Here is a 20428-nt window from a genome sequence, read left to right on the forward strand (position 1 = left end):
GATGCTGGTAAACTGTTTCCTTTGCTTCCAGGAGATACTTTGTACCGACGGTGAAAGGATGAAATTGATATGGATGCTCTTATTAGAGTCTGAGTAAGACTGCAAACATGTTGGAGTTCTTTAAAGGAGCATGTGTTCCCTGAGACTTCCTCTCATCACTGCCATGACATAGATACTGACAAGATAGCAGAAAAAACTCTCACCACCTGTTCTTCTGTAAAATGTCCATCAGTTACTTTCCTCTGGCTGCCGCGCATAATGAACAGTTTTGCCCTCCATATCTACTTTGTCACTTTGAGGTGATGCATTGCTTTTAGAATAACGACTTCTACTTCTTTTTCCACACAGCTCCTCATTTTAAATGCCATCTGTACCTGTCCAAATTATGCCTGATTCATGACAGCTTCCATTACTTATTTGTGTGTCTGAGTCAAGACTGTTTTATTGGGAAGGTGGCTGCATTTTATATTAGAGTTGTTATACAGGTGGAGATCGGACTGTGATTTATGATCAGATGTTCACCATCAGTCATCATGATTTCTCTCGACTGCAGCAGGTTTTGACAACAAATGTATCAAGTAATCCACTGATATTTTTCCATTTTATTTTTTCCAGGTGGATACAGGTCAAGGAAAAAAATGCAGACACTTTACGTGAGGAGCTGTTTACGGCCCAGAAAGCAGCCTGTCAGCACTTTTTTTTATCCTCACAGACCTAAATAAACCCTTGACCTCCTAAAAATTTGGGATTTTACAGCTGAATGGCTCGAGAGGCTCCAGGCAGGCGGGAGCGACAGAGCTGCCAAGGTCACAAATTGGCAAAACGATTTCTGCCAGCCGAGCGTTCAGGTCTCAGCGGAGATCCTGAGGGAAGTATGTTCAGGACATTTCAGAGGAGGAAACTTTAATCATCTCAGCAGGGCCTCTGGGGAAGTCTCAGCTCCTAATATCATCATAATTAGAGGGATCTATTGTCTTTATACTTGGAAATCATCTCTTGTTGGATTAACTCTGAAGGCCTCGTCGACAGGAGTGCAGCAGCTGCTTCACCTGGTGTGTCTGTCTCTTCATCTACCCGTCTATCTCTCTGTCAAACAAAGTTTAGAACTATCTGTCTGTGTACAAATTTACTTCTGCTACTCCTGCAAAGTGTCGCACTCAAGATTTGGACAGAAAAAGTGAAACATGTTTGTAATAGTACCAGACCTAACATAACAAGCAATATTCCTTTGAAGAAATGAAGATAAAGGGTGAAGGTGAGGGTGTCAAAATCCAAAAAACCAAGTCAAAATCTAAAAAAAAAAAAAAAAAAAAAAGTCAAAAAGTTTAAAGTCTCAAAGACTTAAAAAAAGAAAAATCTTTTCAATGTTTTCTTTTATCTAGGTCATATCCAAGTCTGCTTGCTTTTAAACCTTTGAGTTTGACCAAAAAAAAGAGATAAATGGTACAATCTTGTCAGAATCCAGGACCCAAGTCAAAATCTCAAAAAACAAAATCAATTCACTTCAGTCAATCAGAAAATTCCAAAAAAAGACTTTTCTTTCTTTTAAGTTTGAAGACAAAATGGCGATCAAGGGTAAAAATGTGTCAAAATCCATGAAACGAGTCAAAATCTCCAAAAACAAGTTAAGGGAAATTAACCTTAATTGTGTTTTTATAAAAGCCTTTGGGTTTTTTTAAAGTCTGAAAATAAACGAAGGTACAGGATGAAATGGTTTCAGAATCCAGGAACCAGGTCAAATTCTCAAAAAAGTTCAGTTAAAAAAAATAAAAAATGTAACTGTGATTTTAAATAAATATTGTTTTTTGTTGTTGTTTTGTTGTTTTAATTTAGAGGTTAAGATTGAACCTCAAAACCCAGTAACCAAGTAAAGTCTAAAGTCTGAAATGTGACTTTAAAAAAGATTTTTTAAAAAAATCAAATAATTAACTCAAGTTAAAGTAATAATACTCCATTATGTCACTTTACATAATGTTGTATGTAGATGGTCAAGAAAAAATCATGTTAACTGCTTTATACACTATCGTTTTAAATGATTAAAATGCATCATATTTTATAAACTGATCATGTGTTTTGATTTTGAATTATTCGACTGAAAAGTAAAACTGGCAGCTTTAGGTCTTAAATGTCATGAAATTTAAAAATATATGGTGAAATAAAATAAGGCAACAACAAATAATATCCATCTGAAATTTGATGAAGTATAAGTACTGAGTAAAAGTACCACCACTGGCTACAATTCTATCTATCAATCTATCTATCTCTCTATCTGAATCATCAGTTTAACGAGTCAAACACGATTTCTTAGTCAGTCTTATAGAAGTTGTTTACTGACAACAGAACAGCAGTGACTACATAGAATTTGCATTTGACCTATCTTCCCTGACCTACATGAGATGATTCACTATACCATCTGAGGCGTTTCCGCTGGACACTGTTATAAATATCGGCGTCCTGCAGCAAAGGTAGTCACGCGAAGAATTGATGGAATGGGTGAGAGATTTTGCAGGCGAGAGATGACAGGTTTTCTTTCAGACAGTAACAGATATCTGCAGCGCTTTGGCGAAACGGTGGAGACTGATGCTTCTGTCAACACTGATGGTGCATTCAGAATTTAATAGAAGGAAAAGCCACTGCAGCAGTTTACAGAGAGGGTGCCCACCAAACACTTTGTACTCCACATTACAGGAACTGATTCACAGTTTTGTTTTGTTCTTGCTTTTTGTATTTTGAATGTAATAAGTGTGTAAGAGTGCACAGATAAGCATAAGAAGAGCATGTTTAGGAAAAAAGTTCCAGGAGAGGATAACCTGGACCTGCTAACAGAGGTCTGTCCTGAGGCCTGAGTGCTTTAAATCCTAGAGATGTCCCTGCGAACACCAGTTCTGTGCAGGATTTCTGCAACTGGATTTGCCTCTTGGCAAAGATGACTGAGAACTGCAAACGTTGGTTGTGGATGTAAATCTGTTTTTTTAACTGGAGGCAGAAAAATGTACTTTTAAATATACCCATGTATCTCCGTCCTGAAAACTATGCTCAAAACTGTTTTTTTGTGCCAGGCTGTAAACACGGTTAATGTTTTTCTACTGTAAAGTACATGTCCATGGCAATTGACTCTCTCTTGGTGACCATTGAAAGAAAGGTCATTTTTGACACCTCCTCATTGGCCTCATTATTCAGCCCGTGAGGTTTCTACTTGGTTAAGTATTCAGTAACAAGCACAAGATTATTGTGCTGTTACTGTAAGGAAAACTTCCATCCATTGACCCTCCATGGTTGCCTGCTCCTGGTCCAAACTCACACCAGTGACACAGTAACTTCCAGGACACTGATGGAGCCTGTCTGAACCTAAAATAAAGTACATGTCAAGGATTCCTTCAGCATGACAGTTGTCAAAGGAAGCTGGAACCAGGGTGTGTGCGAGGAGTCTTAGGTTTCAGGCTGCGGGGATGAATCACTCGGGGAAGTTGCGTGGGGGTTGGTTGCGGTGTTGCTAAGGGGAGGGGATTTTTTACCTCAGGTACAATGTCCCTCAGAGCGGAAACCTGTAACAGACAGTAGTTTAAGGACAGAGTGCAGGGAAGAGGGCGGCGTGTACTGGTAAAGCACAGGAGGCCAAAGACCCGACTGACACCAAGGTGCTGCTGTGAGGCACAAACACAAATCTTGACTGCGGACACTGAGCTCAGAGCGGAGGAGATAAAACATGGGGGTGTACAATGAACAAGGGTAAGATTACTAAACCTGATTAAAAGCCTCTGCTGGCACATTAAAGAGGTGCAAAGGTGACTTTGAAGCATGCTTTGCATCATTTAAATGAATGTATCATTGTTTGTGTTACTGCTTCAGTATAATTAGCATTTGCAGGAAACGGTGTGAGGTGACATCATGACTGTACCGCACATACTTTTACAGTAATCAGAATTTCACGATGTAACATTTGTGTTATTTTTATAATTAATATGATAAATAAATTATGATTTAAAAAGAGTTATATCAGTAAATATGCTTAACCCTTTGAACCCGGGATAAATTCATCTGATTTCTTTCTTTAAAACATGGGAAAATGGCAATGCACAACTTGACTAAAAATGTCCCGCAAATTGCAAGATTTAGTAGATTTAGAAAAATGTTCTTTAAAAGCTAGGGGGAAAAGTCTTGAAAACTACACATATAATCATCATAATTATATATTAAAATTACATTACAAAATAGTTATTATTTTTTTACTTTTTTCAGGTAATTTCCCTGTTTTTGTTTTTGTTTTGTTTTTCTGTCTGTCTTTCTTTTTTGGTGTTAATTATCCGGTAATTTCTTTTTTTGTTTGTTTGTTTGGTTTTTTTTAAATAATGTCTTGCTAAGTTTTTTTTTGTCATTCCCTCTTAAATTATTCTTTGCCTTCCTCCCGTGTTTTTGAAAGAAATTTAGCCAAGTTAATCAGGTTTCAAAGTAAGTTTTAACCTCATAATCACTGCACTTTGTTCATGTATACTTCATCACTGTGTGTTTCAGGGCGGCCCTGCAGGAACCCGAGCCCCGCCACATACTGATCAAAGACAGCAAAGGAGGGTCCCCACGCCGCCGTCGCCACATGTCATCCCCCCTCTCCCTTCGCAGACAGCTCAGCAGACTTCCCCCCAAAGATGTCCTCAGTGACATGATGTTTGTGGGTCAGTTGCTGCATTTGGTGAACATCCCGAAAAGTAGATTTTACTGAACTTTTACTTTCAAGTGAGGTTTGATCTTTTCTAGTTCTCTGCTCTGTATGGAAAAAGTCAGCAGAAAAATAACAAAGTTTCTATTGCAGCATCGTGAGAGATGATTATAAGGAGTATTCTTTAGAAATAGTATGAAGTCTTAGTGGAGCTTGAAGTTGACATTTAGAAAGCAGGGGCAGTTTACAAAAAGTGACACATTATGGGAACCTTTTTCTTAATTCAGTGTATCTCTTAGAGCCTGTTTACACCTGGTATGAATTATTTGACACCTCAATCAGCATCATCAACACTTGTGCTGCTTTCAGATGCCTTTTACATGCATTTAAACCTTTAAAACACTGAGCAAATTGATTTGATTTCGTTCAGAAACATGGCAATAAAGGCAATCTGTAACTTGGCATGAAAAGTCTAAGAAAAAAGAAAACTAAATGTATATTGAAATTGTTATTAATATGAATTTATTATAAGTATTATTTATGTTTATCATTTTATTTTAGCACTTTAACTTTTCTTTTCATTTTTGGCTGATTTCAGGTTAATTTCTCTTGCAACCTTTTACTAATTTATTGCTAATTTTGGGTAATTTTTTAAGTTCCTCATTGCCTCCCATCCCATCAGTTCGTCTTCATTTTCATAACTAGAGAAGCCTCTCTGAAAAGAGGTGAAATATTTTCAAAAAACCTCGAGTCCAGTTTCCTACAACATAGCACTTTGAATTACCATGACGTGGATGACTGATGATTTTCTCCGGCATGGTGCTGTCCACTTTTGATTGGATCGCCTAAGACGCATATACTAGACCTTAGAAATGTTGTATTAGTCCAACATCAATGGTACCTCTTATAAAACCACTTTGACTAAAAGGTTTAACATTGAGTTGATTCACTACAAATCTTTGGGGATCAGGCCCTTTTCGGAGCACAATTCAACTTAGTCATGCTCGGAAAAGCGTAAATGTTACTAATAACATTAACGATGGCTCTGTTCTATTCAAAAGTCCCAGCGATGCAGTGCAGTGAGTCAGCATGCACAATACCAGGAAACGGAGGCAGCTAAATGGAATATTTTCTGTACAAAAAAAGGCCTATTTATTTTCAAAGTAAACATGTAGATTTAAAAGGATGCAATGCTCATTAAATGAATGCATCACTGTCACATCTTGTTCTCATGTGGTCTCTGTATGGATACCATGCTGTCTAGAGACGAATGTGGTCACCTTTTACTGTAATTGCTCCAGTCTGTTAAAGAGGTGCTAAAGAGGATCTTCTGTTAATATTTAATGACGAGCTAACAGCTTCAGTCTCCTGCCAGAGTTCTCCATTATCATTGACATCACGGTTAATAATGGAAGTTATTATCAGTAACACCACCATCAGGGTCTCCAGAACAACGGTTCATTCCCTCCATGCAGACGCTGCCAGCGTTAAACTGCTCAGCAATGACAGGATTACGTACTGCACCAATAAAGTCAGCCTTGATAATATCTGAGGAGGCTGTTGATCATTTAATATGAGAAAGGGAAAGCTGTTTGGGACTACTGAACTACAAATAATTATTATTATTATTATTAATATTATTATTTCCCTTTAAAGGGAAAAGACATGACAGTGTATGTCAATGATTCAGTAGCATAATTAGTCACTTACTCGGCACTAGCTGCGTTTTGAGATGAATCCCAGTGCAGGGGCGGGGAAAACCATTTTGCAACTTGAAAGGGTGAGAGGCCCCTTATAGTACCTTCACTATTTCTTTTATAGTTTAGTCTCTCAGCTGATTTATTCAGCCGATTTTATTTTAGGTATGACACTATTTACCTATCAATAAAAAATTGCTAACAAAACTAAACTTTTCGATCGAGGCTTTTCAAGGAGCCCCCTACCATCGGGGCCCTGAGTGTTCACCCCCCCAGCAATGATTACTGCAGTGATATTTAAAGTGTCTTGTAAACTTATGAGAGTGTTTGTGTGCATGACACAAAAATAAAGAAGTCAATCAATCAGTTAAATCTGGAGGCTGATGGTGGCACGACACCTCACTGAGACAGTTAATGTTGTTTTTTTCCCTTTAATTTCTCACCCATCTGTGCATTTGCAGTCTTATAAATTACTCATAATTTAGAGTTCACTTTGGCGATTTCCTCGATCGCACCTCTTTCTGCCAAGGATCACCATGGAAACCAGTCAAAACAGGCATTGGATTCATGCCTAAATTTGTTTACTGCTTCTACTGCATATAGAGAATTTTTTTTAAAAAAAGTGAGATATGATTGAAAAAAAGCCAGAAGAGGAAGTTCTGCAACATTAACTGTCACATTTTCAAAAAAATCTTTTTTGCTTGTGTCTGTTGCTGATTGACATTTCAATTTTTGCAGTTTAAAGATTCTGTTTTTATCCAGGTGCAGAGGAGGAGATTTATTTTCCTTCTACGGCAGCACCATAAAGATAGGCCTGGTGCTCCTACAGAGAGGAGACACAGATGTTTTGACTTTGATTTGACTGTCACGAAATTATTTGTGCCCTGTTTTGTCTTGACAGTCGGGGGATGGACCCCAGATGACCCGTCCTGTTTGGTAGAGCATTTTTGTCCAGAGTACAACGAGTGGAGAACAGCAGCACGCATGGTCAACAGTCGTGGCAAAGTGGCCGTTGGCACGCTGGAAGGCAAGATCTACACAGTGGGTGGGGAAGATAATGTCCGCTGTTACAGCAGTGTGGAGAGGTGAGACACAGCACAGATGCTAAATGTTTTTTACTAACAATTTGTGCACAGTGGCCCTTTGAAACTTGAGGAAATTGGCTTGATTTCTCTGAAAACATGGGAAGAAGGCAATGAGCAATTTGGCCCAAAAAATAAGCAAGAAATTTGTAAAAAGTTACAAAAAAAATCACCTGAAAATTAGCACAAAATTAAAAGCAAACAGGAAAATGACCTTAAGAAAATGTTAAACTTGTATATTCTTCTGCATCACATATTTAAACATGTGATTAAAATAATTATGAATATAGTTTTCTAGACATTTTTCCTTAATTTCTTTGATTTGATAATTATAATACCCCAAATTTCCAAGTATTTTTTTTATCATCTTTTACTATTTTTTTGCAATTTGCAGGGCATTTCTTTCCAAGTTGCTCATTAGGTTTTTCACCATGTTTTTGAAAGAAATCAAACCAATCTTCTCAGGTTTCAAAGATGCAAAATGCTTGTAAAAGGTGTCTGGATGCAGCACAAGAAAAAAGAATGTTGATCTGAGTGTTAAAGGGTTAATTTGACAATTGTTTTTCACCTGGCAATGTCAAACTACAAATGTTCTCCCAAGTTTCATCATTGAAAGATATTTTGTTTATTTGTCACACTTTTTCACGTTCACGTTAGATGCATCAAACTGCTGACTTGCAGGCTGTAACTGAAACAGTTTTGGTTTACGTCGATTTTCTGGTATGAGGTGAATCAAACTGACATTTCATTACCTCTCACCGGTTATCACAGTTTGAGAAAGTGAGAGCAAGTTGCAGCTGCGGTGACAGTTTGAGATACCAGTCCTATCTTAATAAGCTAAAGCTGTCTGGCTCTGACAGGTGTGGTGCAGAGGTCTCCTCCCAGGTTGATCTGTGGAGGATGAAGTCGTGTAAATGTAATGTAGGTGCCATGTGGAGATATATCGAAGGGCTATCAGTCAGAGACTTTTGGCCTTGGTGCTGACACTGGGGTGGTGGATGTGCAGTGGTGTGAGACCGTGTCGGGCAAGACATGACTTAAGGTACGACCCAAAGTACAGAGCTTCTATACATAGAGAGATCTCTGTCCGTCTGTTTATATATGTTTATTTATGCCTCTGTGCAGGCGATAGCTGTGGCCGAAGGCCTTATGATTTCAAGTTGTCCATCTTTCTGTCCTACTCTTGTGAATGCAATATCTCAATAACGCCTTGAGGTAATTTCTTCAAATTTGGCACAAATATCAAGATGGTCTCAACAATGAACTGATCATATTTTAGTGGTCAGAGGTCACATTGACCTCATCCTTCTTATTTATGTGGGGACAATATTAAGGGAATTTTTGTCAAATTTGGCATCAACGTCCACTTTGACTCAGTGATAAACTGATTAATTTGGTGGCAAAAGTTAAAGGCCACTGTGAACTTGCATCAGTGTCATTCTCAGGAACACGATATCTCACAAACAAATCTGAGATTTCTTTTAAAGTGGCAGCTGGACTTGTTGAGGTTTCTTGAAGACGTTTCGCCTCTTCTCCTAAAGGCTTCTTCAGAACTTGTTGTCATGACCTGGATGACTGAGAACCTACACAGACTTTTGGCACAGATGTTCACTTGGACTCAAGGATAAAATGATCAAGATCATTGTAACCTTGCATCCGTCTCATTCTCATAAATACAATATCTCAAAAAGGCCTTGAGGAAGATTCCTCAGCTTCTGCACAAACATCTAGTTGGACTCAAGAATGAACTGCTGGGATTTGTTGGTCTAAGGTCAAAGGTCGAGGTCACAATGACCTCACAAAACATGTTTTTGGCTATAAATCAATAATCCATCCACTCACAGGACAACATTTTAAACAAATGTTTGATGGCATATAATAATAAAGTGATATTATTTTATATTGCCAAAAGGTCAAAGGTCAGTTTAACTGTGACATCATAATGTCTGTCAAAAAGTCTGGCCATTATTCATCGTCATAACTCAGGAGGAGGAGATATTTGATCAGACACGCATACGGTGACAATAATGTCGGGTGTCCACCTTGATACTGTGCTGAATGAATGAATGAATCCTCTTTGCTGCCGGGGGAAAGATGTGGTGTGTGACGCATGCATGTTTTCACACATATGGATGTAAACTGTAAGTGCAACTTGACTGGTGCATGGACTCATACAGCTGCGAGGTGGTAATTCTACTTTAATCAGGAAATGAGCCTCACTGAAATTAAAAAACTCTATGTGAGTATAACCAAGATAGCAGAAGCACTATAGAAAATAGATGGCAGAAACATATTGAGTTATTACAGATAAGGAAAAGATCACTCGGTAGGCATGTCATTATACCCAAAATGTGTTATGTAAACATAATTTAACTGCAGGTATGTTGCACAGACGGATCATTTGCAGAAAACAGGCTGCTATAAAGGCAGTAATTTGGTGCTGTGCATTTCTCACTAAATCACTTTCTGTTTTTTTTGTCATACCCAACCCTAATCAATCAGTCCTAACTGTCACAGGTCTGTAGGTAGTCCCAAGTGTGTAGTTCCTCAGTGTGCAAACTATGCCATAGCTTTTTAAGGAGCTCACTCTTTTTTTCACGGGGGGCGGGGGCTTTCACGTGCCTCAAAGAGAGCACTGATTGTGACTCTTGTTGCAAAGAAACATTCATAGCTGCAAGCATGTTCTTGTTGTATGAAAGCACTATGGACAGCACTTAATGACCACATCAAACCTCCACACTGGAATCAAACATCACAGTGCGATACATTATGGCCAACTAAAGCAGGGCACAGTGTCCTCTGCAGAGGGACGTACTGTAGTTTGATGGCAGAAATAAGACACAAATAGATCAAATAGCCATCAGCCTACAGTATACACACAAATGTATGAGTGTTACATATTTAAACTTCTTTGTTTTCATTTTATTCTGACAACAAAACTGAGAAATGAATAACGGTGATTTGGTAATAACGGTGATTTGGCACTGAGAAAGTTTGGGGTTTTCTCTGATCTTTGAGTAAAGCGAGTGAAAGTTTATGATATCGCGCCTCCTCGCCTTGATGGTGATGGCAAGAATAGGAAGTATGCAAATACCTTTATTAAATGCATTGCAAAAATCAAGATCAAGTTAAACTATATTGTCCCCTGTGGGAAATTTGTCTTTGGCTATAGCGCTACGCAAAGTTACGCTATAGCAATACTTTAAAGACAATCAGTCAACACAATGTGGTGAGACACACAGAAAAACAAAAGACAACACATATTCTACACGGTTTACACCAATTAAATGTCACCTTGAATGAGAAAAAATAGCATATTCCTTTGTTTTGCCCACCACAAAATTTTAAGTTTTTATTGGACTTTACTAGTTGTAACTCACAGAAAACAATTTCCAAATATAATCCACAAATATTTCACTGTCGACATAACATGTATTTTTAAATTGTTGTGTAGAGACATCACAGATTGATTTTGTGCAAATATGTATCCATCTTCTTTAAACATGTATTTTAATCTCATAGAAATTGTTAAAGGTTTTACAAATGGAAACATTTTCACCTCAACAAACACATATTTGCATATTTCTGGTTCCATGTTTTTAATGTGAAACAGGTTTTTGCATATTTGGCGACTGCATCCTGTCGGTTTGTGGACAATGTGACATTTGTGAATTCTCTTTATTTGTTTGAGGATTTTTGTCCAGTTCCTACCGCTGCAGGTCTGTAGAGGACAATCCACAAATGTAAAATGCAATTACTGTTCAATTTGTATTGGACTTTATTTGTTAAAACCCACAGAAGACAACCTACAAATATGTACCATGATCCACAAATATCTCAAAGCCAATCTCCCCTCAGCTCCCCTGTACTTCACCCCCTGCCCTTCCACTGTTCTTCTCATTTTAAAAGTGCTCTTCAGTAAAAAAAAAAAAAACATCAGGAGTTTCTTAAGGTCAGTGAATGGAACAAAGTGAGCAAGTCAGGGAACAACCACTCTGGCGATCTGTGCATCTAGAAATAAGAGAGTAGGCGGATTTTGTGATTTGGTTGTTTGAAGGCGTTCATTCATGCAAAAAGGCTTCCACTCACTGTCCTCTTCAGGAAATTTACTGAACCTTTGGTTTACTTTTTACCTAAAATACAAGTCTGATGCTAAATTCAGTTCTATGTATGATGAAGGAAAAAAGATATGCATTTATTTGTTGTTGTTCACTTCACTGAACAGCAGAGGCCAGCATTGAGGAGGAAATTAACATGAAACCCAAATTTTATCTCTAAGCCCTCTTCTTACTGAGCACTGGGCCACCCAAAATCCTCACTTTTCCTGATTTCCCTCATTTTTTCATAATACCCAAGTTTTAATTCCCATTGGCAGAAAAAAATAACCACACGCACACACTGTTGTCCTGTTGCACTTTTTTTTTCCTGATTTCCTCTCCTCCTACTCTATCAGATGTCTCCAAAGAGCTGGCTCTGTTCCCAATTCCCACAGACACTCCTTCGCTGAACAGCAGCCAGTTGACCCCATAAGGATCATCCCCAGCTGGCTGGCTGCAAACCAGCAGGGAAAGACCTGCACCAGACTGATCAGCTGTTAATGGCCTGAACTGCTAGCTCTCATTTTTAGTCACCAGAGTGCATCTAATCTCTGACGGGCAGTTACAGTGCTGATATTTCTGGGGAATTGCCGACATCCCACTCAAGCAAAATAAACTGCCAGTTAGAAGCGTTGTTTTGTGGGATGTGGGTTTTCAACTAATGGCCTTGAATGGAGAGAAAAAACTTTTTTTTAACAGCCTTCCAGTGGAGAGGAAACGCCGGCAGATGTTTGCACAGATGCCCACACAGCTCAAATACTTTCTCTCAGTGTGAATGTGTTTCTCAAAAGCACAGCAAGCATACAAAACAAAAAATATTCCATGAAAGCTTGTGCCTGTGTTGGTTGTTATTAGCAGCACCTGATTTGACTTTGACATAACCGTTCCTTCACCTCCGTCATGGCAGGTATAACCCAGACACGGACAGCTGGAGTACAGATGTAGCACCCTTGAGCAGCCCCCGCAGCGGAGTGTGTCTGGTGGAGATGGACGGATACCTGTATGCTATTGGAGGACACGACGGCATCACTGCCATAAATACTGTGGAGAGGTACTGCAGCATGAGTGCTACAAAAGGTCAATGTCTTATCATGGAATTAACCCTCTTAATAACAAATGGGACATCTCCACAACATTAAAAGGGACCACTATTCATTATTACCACCATAAAATCCTGCAGTCTAAAGGTTTCTCTTTGGTTTTTGCAGGTAAAACGTGTTCTTTTTTTCCATGTAAGACAAACTTAGGCTGTGTCTGACTTATACATCATAGAGCAAAATTAATAATGATTTTAACAACCTGACATCTCACATTACTTTCAAGCAATCTGAAGTGGCTGACTCAGAGAAACGAACAAAGCCATGATTCATCTGAGTTATGCAGAAGCATGAATGACTGACAGGCCATTTGTTAAATTAGTCTCGCCAACTTTGTGTCATTAATTCAGGTATGATCCAAAAATGAACACCTGGAGCAAGCAGACAGCCATGCTGACCAGACGCACCGGAGCTGTGGCGGCTGTGCTGGAGGGGCACTTGTATGTGATCGGAGGGAACGATGGCGATATGGCTCTTAACTCAGGTGAGAGACGAGGATGCAAATAAGAGACACTCACGTCAAATGTTAGCCACTTATCAATCAGTTAATCAGAATTTATTTGTGTAGCAATTTTCATGTAAGCAAAACAGTAACACAAAGTGCTTTATGCAGTATAACCAATATGCAATATAACACCCCCCTCACACACACACACACACACACACACACACGCACACACATACACAAGTGCACAGGCACATGGGTAAAAAAGCAAGACTTCGTAGTTAATTAAAGAACTAAAATACGAGTACTCATGAAAACCAGGAACTGAGTAAATGCTACCATGAGAAAGGAAACACAGGATAAAACCTATAGATTAAAAGATAACACATAAATATTATAGTAACAATAAATATATAAAATACTCTAAATACTAGATATAGGTTAATGAAAGGATAAAGCACAATCAATGATAGATAAAAATGTTAGAAATAATAAAACAATATACCCAATAAAATTTTAAATAAATAAATAGTTGAAGTTCAAATATAAGCTAAACTTTGTCAAAATTATTAAAAATACAATATAAAACAGAATAAACCAGCAAAAAGTCACTTTGAAGAAGCTGACACCAACAGATATCTGCCATTCTTGCTCTAATAAATGATGTTTATTTTAGTGTCGTTGTGCAAAAATCCCATGATAAATTTGAGCATACTGTAACTCAAGTCGTCTGAGAGAAAACTAGACCATTGCACCACAGCTATGCTCTTTTTAGGCTTTGGAGTTGTGACAAGACTTTGTCCAATCACAGGCCATTTTCAGAGAGCAGCTGTCAAATATGTCAAACACGACTCATGAACTGCAGTCAAACTGTCAAACAAGGCAAAGCTCATCAATTATGAATCAAGACTCTGTCACTGTATTGTGTTTTTCCAAACTTTTGTTAAACTATTTTTTTTGTTGTTGTTAATTTTACAAAAACATAGGGCAAACACAGTTTTATTTCCTCTGACATTTTTTTTTTTTCCAAAATTTGGAACTTAGTAAAATTTTGGAGAGATATAATGTACACATACAGGTTATTAAAACTATGTCAGGGGGGAATTTGAGCTTTCAGTGTGTTTTGCTGGAATAAACAAGATGATAGGATCATATATCCAATACCAACATAAAATCTGGCTGTAAGGGTTTTGTATATTTCACCCACTTGGTCCAGAGCTCAATGAACACATTTTTTAAAGATTAAGAGAAAAAAAAAATGTTTTCTATAATATAAATGTAATTCATTATATCTATCTATTCCTGTATTGTGGGAGGTTTATGAAGTAACTAGCAAGCAGCAAGCTGATATCAAAATACCAAACATATATTCATCATTGCCTGAAAATCAGCACATCCTAAAAATAATGTGGAAAACTGCAAAGGCAGTGTTAAGTATGCTTCTAAGTGCTTTGTGAAATTCTGCCCACAAAGGCCTAATAACTGCACACTCCCAAATTACATGCCAATGATTGGCCTCCTGAAACCCACACAGTCTCCAATATTTGGCGTCCCCTCCAGCAAAAAGTGTTTTCTTCAAAAATATATTTTAGTATACTGTCGAGCTGTAAAATGAGAAAGTTTGTGAACTGGCCGCCGTGTTGACAACAATCAGGCCGAGACAAAGATTTCCTCACCGGCTGAAGGAAACATTCTGATGTCACAGCTAAACAGTACACTAAAATATGTTTTCAGAAAACATTTGAGGCAAGAAAAAGACAATGCAGTATCAGAAACTTGACTTATATTTGATCAGAGCTGCCTGGTTTGACAGTATGAACGCAGTTCACGAGCAGTGATTGACATGACTGACAGCTGCATGACTCGGCTCTTTTTCTTGACTTCCAGTAGATTAGAGGATATAGCGGGCAGGGGATTTTTTTTCTGAGACTAAATGTTTCAAGTACCTTTGTGTGTATGTTGTCATGTTTTCAGCAAATATGACCAGAATTGTTTTTTTTTTCTAAAAGTTACTAGTACTGTAGTAGAAATAATTCAGATTGATAAATGATTAATTGAGTATCAAAATTGGCCATGATTAATTTTCCTCTGTCAAATAAATAATTAACTGACTTACGGTTTCAGCACTTCTTTGATTCAAATTGGAAAACATAATTTAAATTTTAATTACAAACATTTTTTTTAATTGTCTGCCAGTTTTATGTGTTAATGTGATTTGTTGCTGCTGATAAAAAAAAACATACAAAGAGGCACAATTTTCATGAAAAATTTAAATATGAAAGAAGTGATACTGAGCCCTATTAATGTGGGAATGCTACGGTAAAAATATGTAACTGGTATTTTGTGCTCAGGGGCATTTTGTTAATTGACTTGTTCCCACCACTATTTGATAAAAAATCTCTGCTTTCTTTGACAGCTTTGTGACGTGTGGCAGAACTTAAGTCGCACATAATCACCTTGACCTTTAATTTTCTGCGTGTCACCCCAGTTCACTCTCTATCTCTCTCTCTCTCTCACACACACACACACACACATTCTTTAGCCCCCCGACCTTGCCAAAGATAAACAAGGGTCATGTTGTGCTGCCACTTGTCACTGACTATTTCAGTCTGTGAGAAGTGCACGTTAGTAAAATTCCCACAACCTTTTTTGGTTCCCATCAAGGTCACAGTCTTTGCTAAACGTTTGAAAATTACATTACATTATTTTTGTTTTAAATAGGCTTTCATTGCAAAACAAATAGGAATTATATACACATCATCGATATCTTGCTTCCTTGCAGACATTTTAAGCTTTTTATGTACATCTAGAACTGCATTAGAGCAAGAACCCGAGACATTTTTGTATATAAATATAAAGTAGTGTTACTCATACAGTGTGTATATTGTATGGTATATATGGCCTCTTTTGACTCCTGCTATCCTTTAAATGTCCCCCAGTGGAGCAATACAACCCTGTAGATGGTACCTGGTCGATATGCGCCCACATGCTGAGTCCCAGGGAGAACGCCGGCTGCACCGTTTACCTGGGACACATCTACGTGGCCGGGGGCAAAGACGAGCTCAACCTGCAGCTCTGCGGTGCTGAGAGGTTTGACCCGCACACCATGAGGTGGACTCCTGTCAAACGGATGAGGAGCAAGAGGGCTGATGTGAGTAATGGATCACTCAAACACAAAAGATGTCAGGCTTCCCCTCTGATTTTAAGTCCAGTTTATTTTTACATTCAGATGTTAAGCACAGAAAAGATGGTGAGAAGTAATACAACTAATATGGCTGAGGAAAGGACACAATTTTCTTCAGCAGTTTACCTAAAAAATTTCAGTAGAGATTCAAGGTCTCAATACTATTTGGGGGTCTTACACTATTTTTTTTTTGTTTGTTTGTTTTGTTTTGTTGTTTTTTTAAAGATTTTTTTGCACATAAATATAATAATTTGGGAAGCAACTTGCTTTTTCTGGCATGCAGTGGTTGGATTGCCAGGTATAATTTTAACAGGTTCACCATCTTAGTTTAGCATGTCAGCATGCATTCTGGCATTCGCCAACAAACACAAAGCACAATGAGACTGAGTATGAATACTGAGTATGAGTATTTAAATACTATTAGTTTTGCCCTAGTTGGTCATGGTTTGGTCATAAACCAAAATACTGAACAATTAACAGTTTTGACCAGATAATGGAGCTAGATAACAATTAAAGGGTTACTTAGATATTTTTCACCCTGGGCCCTATTTCTCTATGTTCCTGTGTCTCAGTGAAAAATGGGAACAACAGTTTTGAGAATGAGTGAGTGAGAGCGCCATACATGGCAGCAGTGAAACATGCTGCGATGTAACCACTCAAGGTATTTGGCATTATCAATTTTCAACCACAAAGTGTTTTTGATATTAGAAGTGCCTGATAACATTGTGCGAAGGATCCCGAGAGAGATAGACCTTTTTGTTAGAGAGTAAGATCCTTTTTGTTTAACCTGAAACAGTCTCAATACTGCTTTCCCCGAACACACCAGACTTCATTTAAATAAATAGTAGTTTTAGCATTGTAAAACACACTTATTCAGAGTCGAGAGAAACAGAATAAAGCTCACAAAAGCTGTATTGGTCCATCTTTCCACTGTTTGAAAAATCAGCATCTTTGGTTTAGCTAAATAACCCATAATTCATCCAGTTAGACGTGAAATGTGCTGGCTCTATACATACTAAAACTACTCTTTATTTGAATGGAGTCTGGTGGGTTTCTCTATGGAAATTCTGACTATTGCTGGTTAAACAAAAACAAGCACTTTTCGTGGCTGTACAGTGACATCACCCTGCGCTGTGTGTCACAGTGCAGCCTAGCTCGCTGGTGCCGCCTCGCTCAGTGTTGGACTACTTGAAAAATGTAGTTCCCATTCGATGCTCAGACACAAAAACATGAGAAAATAGGCTCCAGGTTGAAAAATACCAAAGCTACTCCTCGGCAAAGTTATTACACTTCATCCTGAGCGGGACATGCATATCTGTGCCAAAGTTCATTGCAATCTATCCAATAGATGTCAAGACATTTCAAACAGAACCAATGTCAATCTCATGGAGGCAATTTTGTTCCAATCCATCTAGATTTTTCACAAGATAATTGAAAACACTGACCTGCTGTCGGCACTGAATGAAGCGTCAGGGGATCTCCAAAACATGGCAATCAGCCCAGTCGCTGATGAGCTCCAGTCCAGACCAAATTGGTGGACCAACAATACTTTCCATAGAGTTATGTCACTATTGAGACTTAAAGGTGTCTTGATAACATTTTTCGTGTGTATGTTTTGTGTGTATTGCTACGGAAACCCCCTGGTCTATTGCTGGTTTGCAGTATTGAAATAAAGTAGCCAAAGTGCATGCCAGATCTTTTTCATTTCAACTCAATTGTTGCTGTATTTGCATGTAACTCTGTTATGCTCACTCTTGTGTATTATGCGTCAGATGTCCCTTGTCGTCTTCAATGGTGCCTTGCTGGCTGTGGGAGGCTCTGACGGTGTCACCAATCTGAAAACAATAGAAGCTTACTGTCATGACACCAACACATGGAGGTAAGAGGAAAAACAATGCAGTGGCATCCTTCATACTGCTTAGTTCTTTCTGCTGTGACGTTTTTGGTTGTTTTTTCTTTTTACTTGGCTGCCAAGAGATTACTCATCTTTCAAATAATGCCCTGAGCTTTAAAATATTTGTTTGTTAATGGGGTTTGCAGAAAGCATAAAAGCCACGCAACACAACAGGGATTCTGGGAGCTTTAAATACAGTGTACAAAACAAACAGTATTTTGCATGTATCGAGACTTTATGTTGAAACATTAGAATCTCTGTTTTTAACAACATGGAAGGGTTACTAAAGTTGAGTGAACTGGATGACATAAATAAATGTATGTATGATCAGATCATTCACTTCTGAGCAGTAAAAAGTTTGAATTATTTACAATAGTACTTAGTGTAAAGCTTCACAGGGTGCAGTGCGATGCAGACTTCAGAAAAACAGTGAATAGCCTTATCATCCAAAATAATTACATCTTTTCATTAACATTTAAATGTAACATTTCATGAATTAATTTTTCCAATGATCTCGTCATTAGGATATACAGCTGTCAAATTTTAAGCTCAGGATAAAAATACTTTACATCAAGAAAGTCTGCTGCTTACAGCCTGACAAATACACAGTCACTTTGTGATTCATGCACCGGGCTCATGTAAGGCTCCTATATCGTATATATGCCTCCAGGCTGCTCGCTGAATTCTGAGTGCTTCATCGTCTGAGTCTGACTGTTTCCCTCTCCATCTGTTTTTAGACACTTTGGAAGCATGAAGAGCAAGCATCCAGGAGGCAGAGTGGCTGTGCTGTGCTGAGACTCCACAGTGCTCGTATTATGTGAACAGGACAGAGGTGTTAGAGAGAAACAGCCTAATGGATGAACGCCAGGCTCCGGGACACATTGTGATATGCTTCAAGTAAGGCAGCATAATGACTGAATAATTGAAGAGTTCACTTCAAAATGAGACATCGCCGCATTAGTCAAAGCTGGCGGATGCTGTTACAAAATGACTTTGTGCATTAAATTAAAGCGCATTGTAGGCTACTGGGTTACCATTAAAGTTATGGGTCTTTTTATGTCTCTAGATTACAAAACAGACCCTTTTTTATAGAGATGAGTCAGCTGGCAAATACATTTCGGGTTGGATTTTTTTTCCCTCTAAAACAGATCAATGAAATATTTTGATTTGGCACTACCGCAGTTATAGCCCAACTAATAACGGATGTTTTATTGGCCTCACCAATTGTTCAGTCTAGCTCTAAATCTTTATGTTAGACAAAAACATTGCAGTGTTGAACATAACACAGTGAGTGACAATACGGCATCAGTCCTTGGCTTGGGTGGTCTCTAATTTCTCACACCTTCATACCCTCCTAACACTTCACCAGGTTATACGGTATATGACTGTGAAGTAACCTCCAACGCTGAAAAATTAAGCCAATATGGAAGTGCCAAAAACCGCAGTTCCACTAATGGCCACTTGAGGCAGGCTCCAAAACAGTGTAAATCCATATTGACCCCCTGCAGTCCCTGATTTAGATCCATCCCTCACTCCTCCACAGCTTCAACCTCTCGTCCAAATATGGTCACTTCTGGCCTCCAAAAATCAAAATGGCAGTGGCAAAAATGCCAAACTTGTGGCTTCAGAATGTCAGTCAACAAACCAATGGGTGACAACCACTGTGGCTAAGTCGGTCCATTATTTATAGTCTATATATATATGACGGTAATTTAGTAAAAGTTGAGCTACTGATGATAGAAGTCAGAGTAGCATGTATGTCATTGTTTAGACTGCAATGCTGTGTTTCTAATATAAACAAGTTTTGCTTGGTTTAATTAATAATTATAATAAATAGCTTTTTTGAGTTGGGAGAAGTCATCTCGCAATCATCAAACAGGGGCAGAGGAAGTTTTCTTCATTATTATTATTATTATTTCCACCATTCGCAGTCTCCATCTCGCTAAGCTCTGCTGTCTGTTCCATCAGTAAAGACTGACCTCTGGTGGTGCATGCTGTGCACTACATTGCCTTAATACAGCACCCCCCCCATGAGTTTATCGGAAAAATATTTTTGGTGGTATTCAAAATCATACCTTCAGGATTTCTAACAGTGGAATCATCAAAGGCCCAAGATATCAACGTTACAATGAGATGGTATTGCAAATTTTAATGTTTTGCAGTATGCTGAGTATAGTGATTACATATTTTGCAATATATTACCTACCTTACCTTTTTTATTACCTGTAAATTAAGGAAAAACTTTTTCAACATCTGCTTTTTCTGATGTGATAAAGTT

At 38.2% G+C, this 20428-nt stretch overlaps 1 protein-coding gene across 1 annotated transcript; it reads left to right on the forward strand.

Moving 5' to 3' along the window:
• The first annotated feature begins 645 nt into the window (after positions 1–645).
• Positions 646–19025, forward strand: LOC121944708 (uncharacterized). Its single transcript, XM_088076485.1, has 8 exons — positions 646–1052; positions 4513–4670; positions 7253–7436; positions 12438–12581; positions 12978–13111; positions 16012–16223; positions 18029–18135; positions 18888–19025. Exons 2-8 carry the CDS (start codon positions 4592–4594, stop codon positions 18943–18945), a joined length of 918 nt encoding a protein of 305 aa, XP_087932611.1. The 5' UTR covers positions 646–1052; positions 4513–4591; the 3' UTR covers positions 18946–19025.
• Positions 19026–20428: the final 1403 nt, after the last annotated feature.

Source organism: Plectropomus leopardus, chromosome 4 (assembly GCF_026936395.1).
Source record: "Plectropomus leopardus strain MGB_pleo_1.0 chromosome 4, ASM2693639v1, whole genome shotgun sequence".
NCBI classification, from domain to species: Eukaryota; Metazoa; Chordata; class Actinopteri; order Perciformes; family Serranidae; genus Plectropomus; species Plectropomus leopardus.

Bases quoted from the DNA above. Each gene is read 5' to 3' on its own strand.
- LOC121944708 (XM_088076485.1), top strand. From the start codon at position 4,592: ATGTCATCCCCCCTCTCCCTTCGCAGACAGCTCAGCAGACTTCCCCCC. The intron at 4,671-7,252 runs GTCAGTTGCTGC...TTGTCTTGACAG, and splicing joins CAGTGACATGATGTTTGTGG to TCGGGGGATGGACCCCAGAT. The intron at 16,224-18,028 runs GTGAGTAATGGA...ATTATGCGTCAG, and splicing joins TGAGGAGCAAGAGGGCTGAT to ATGTCCCTTGTCGTCTTCAA.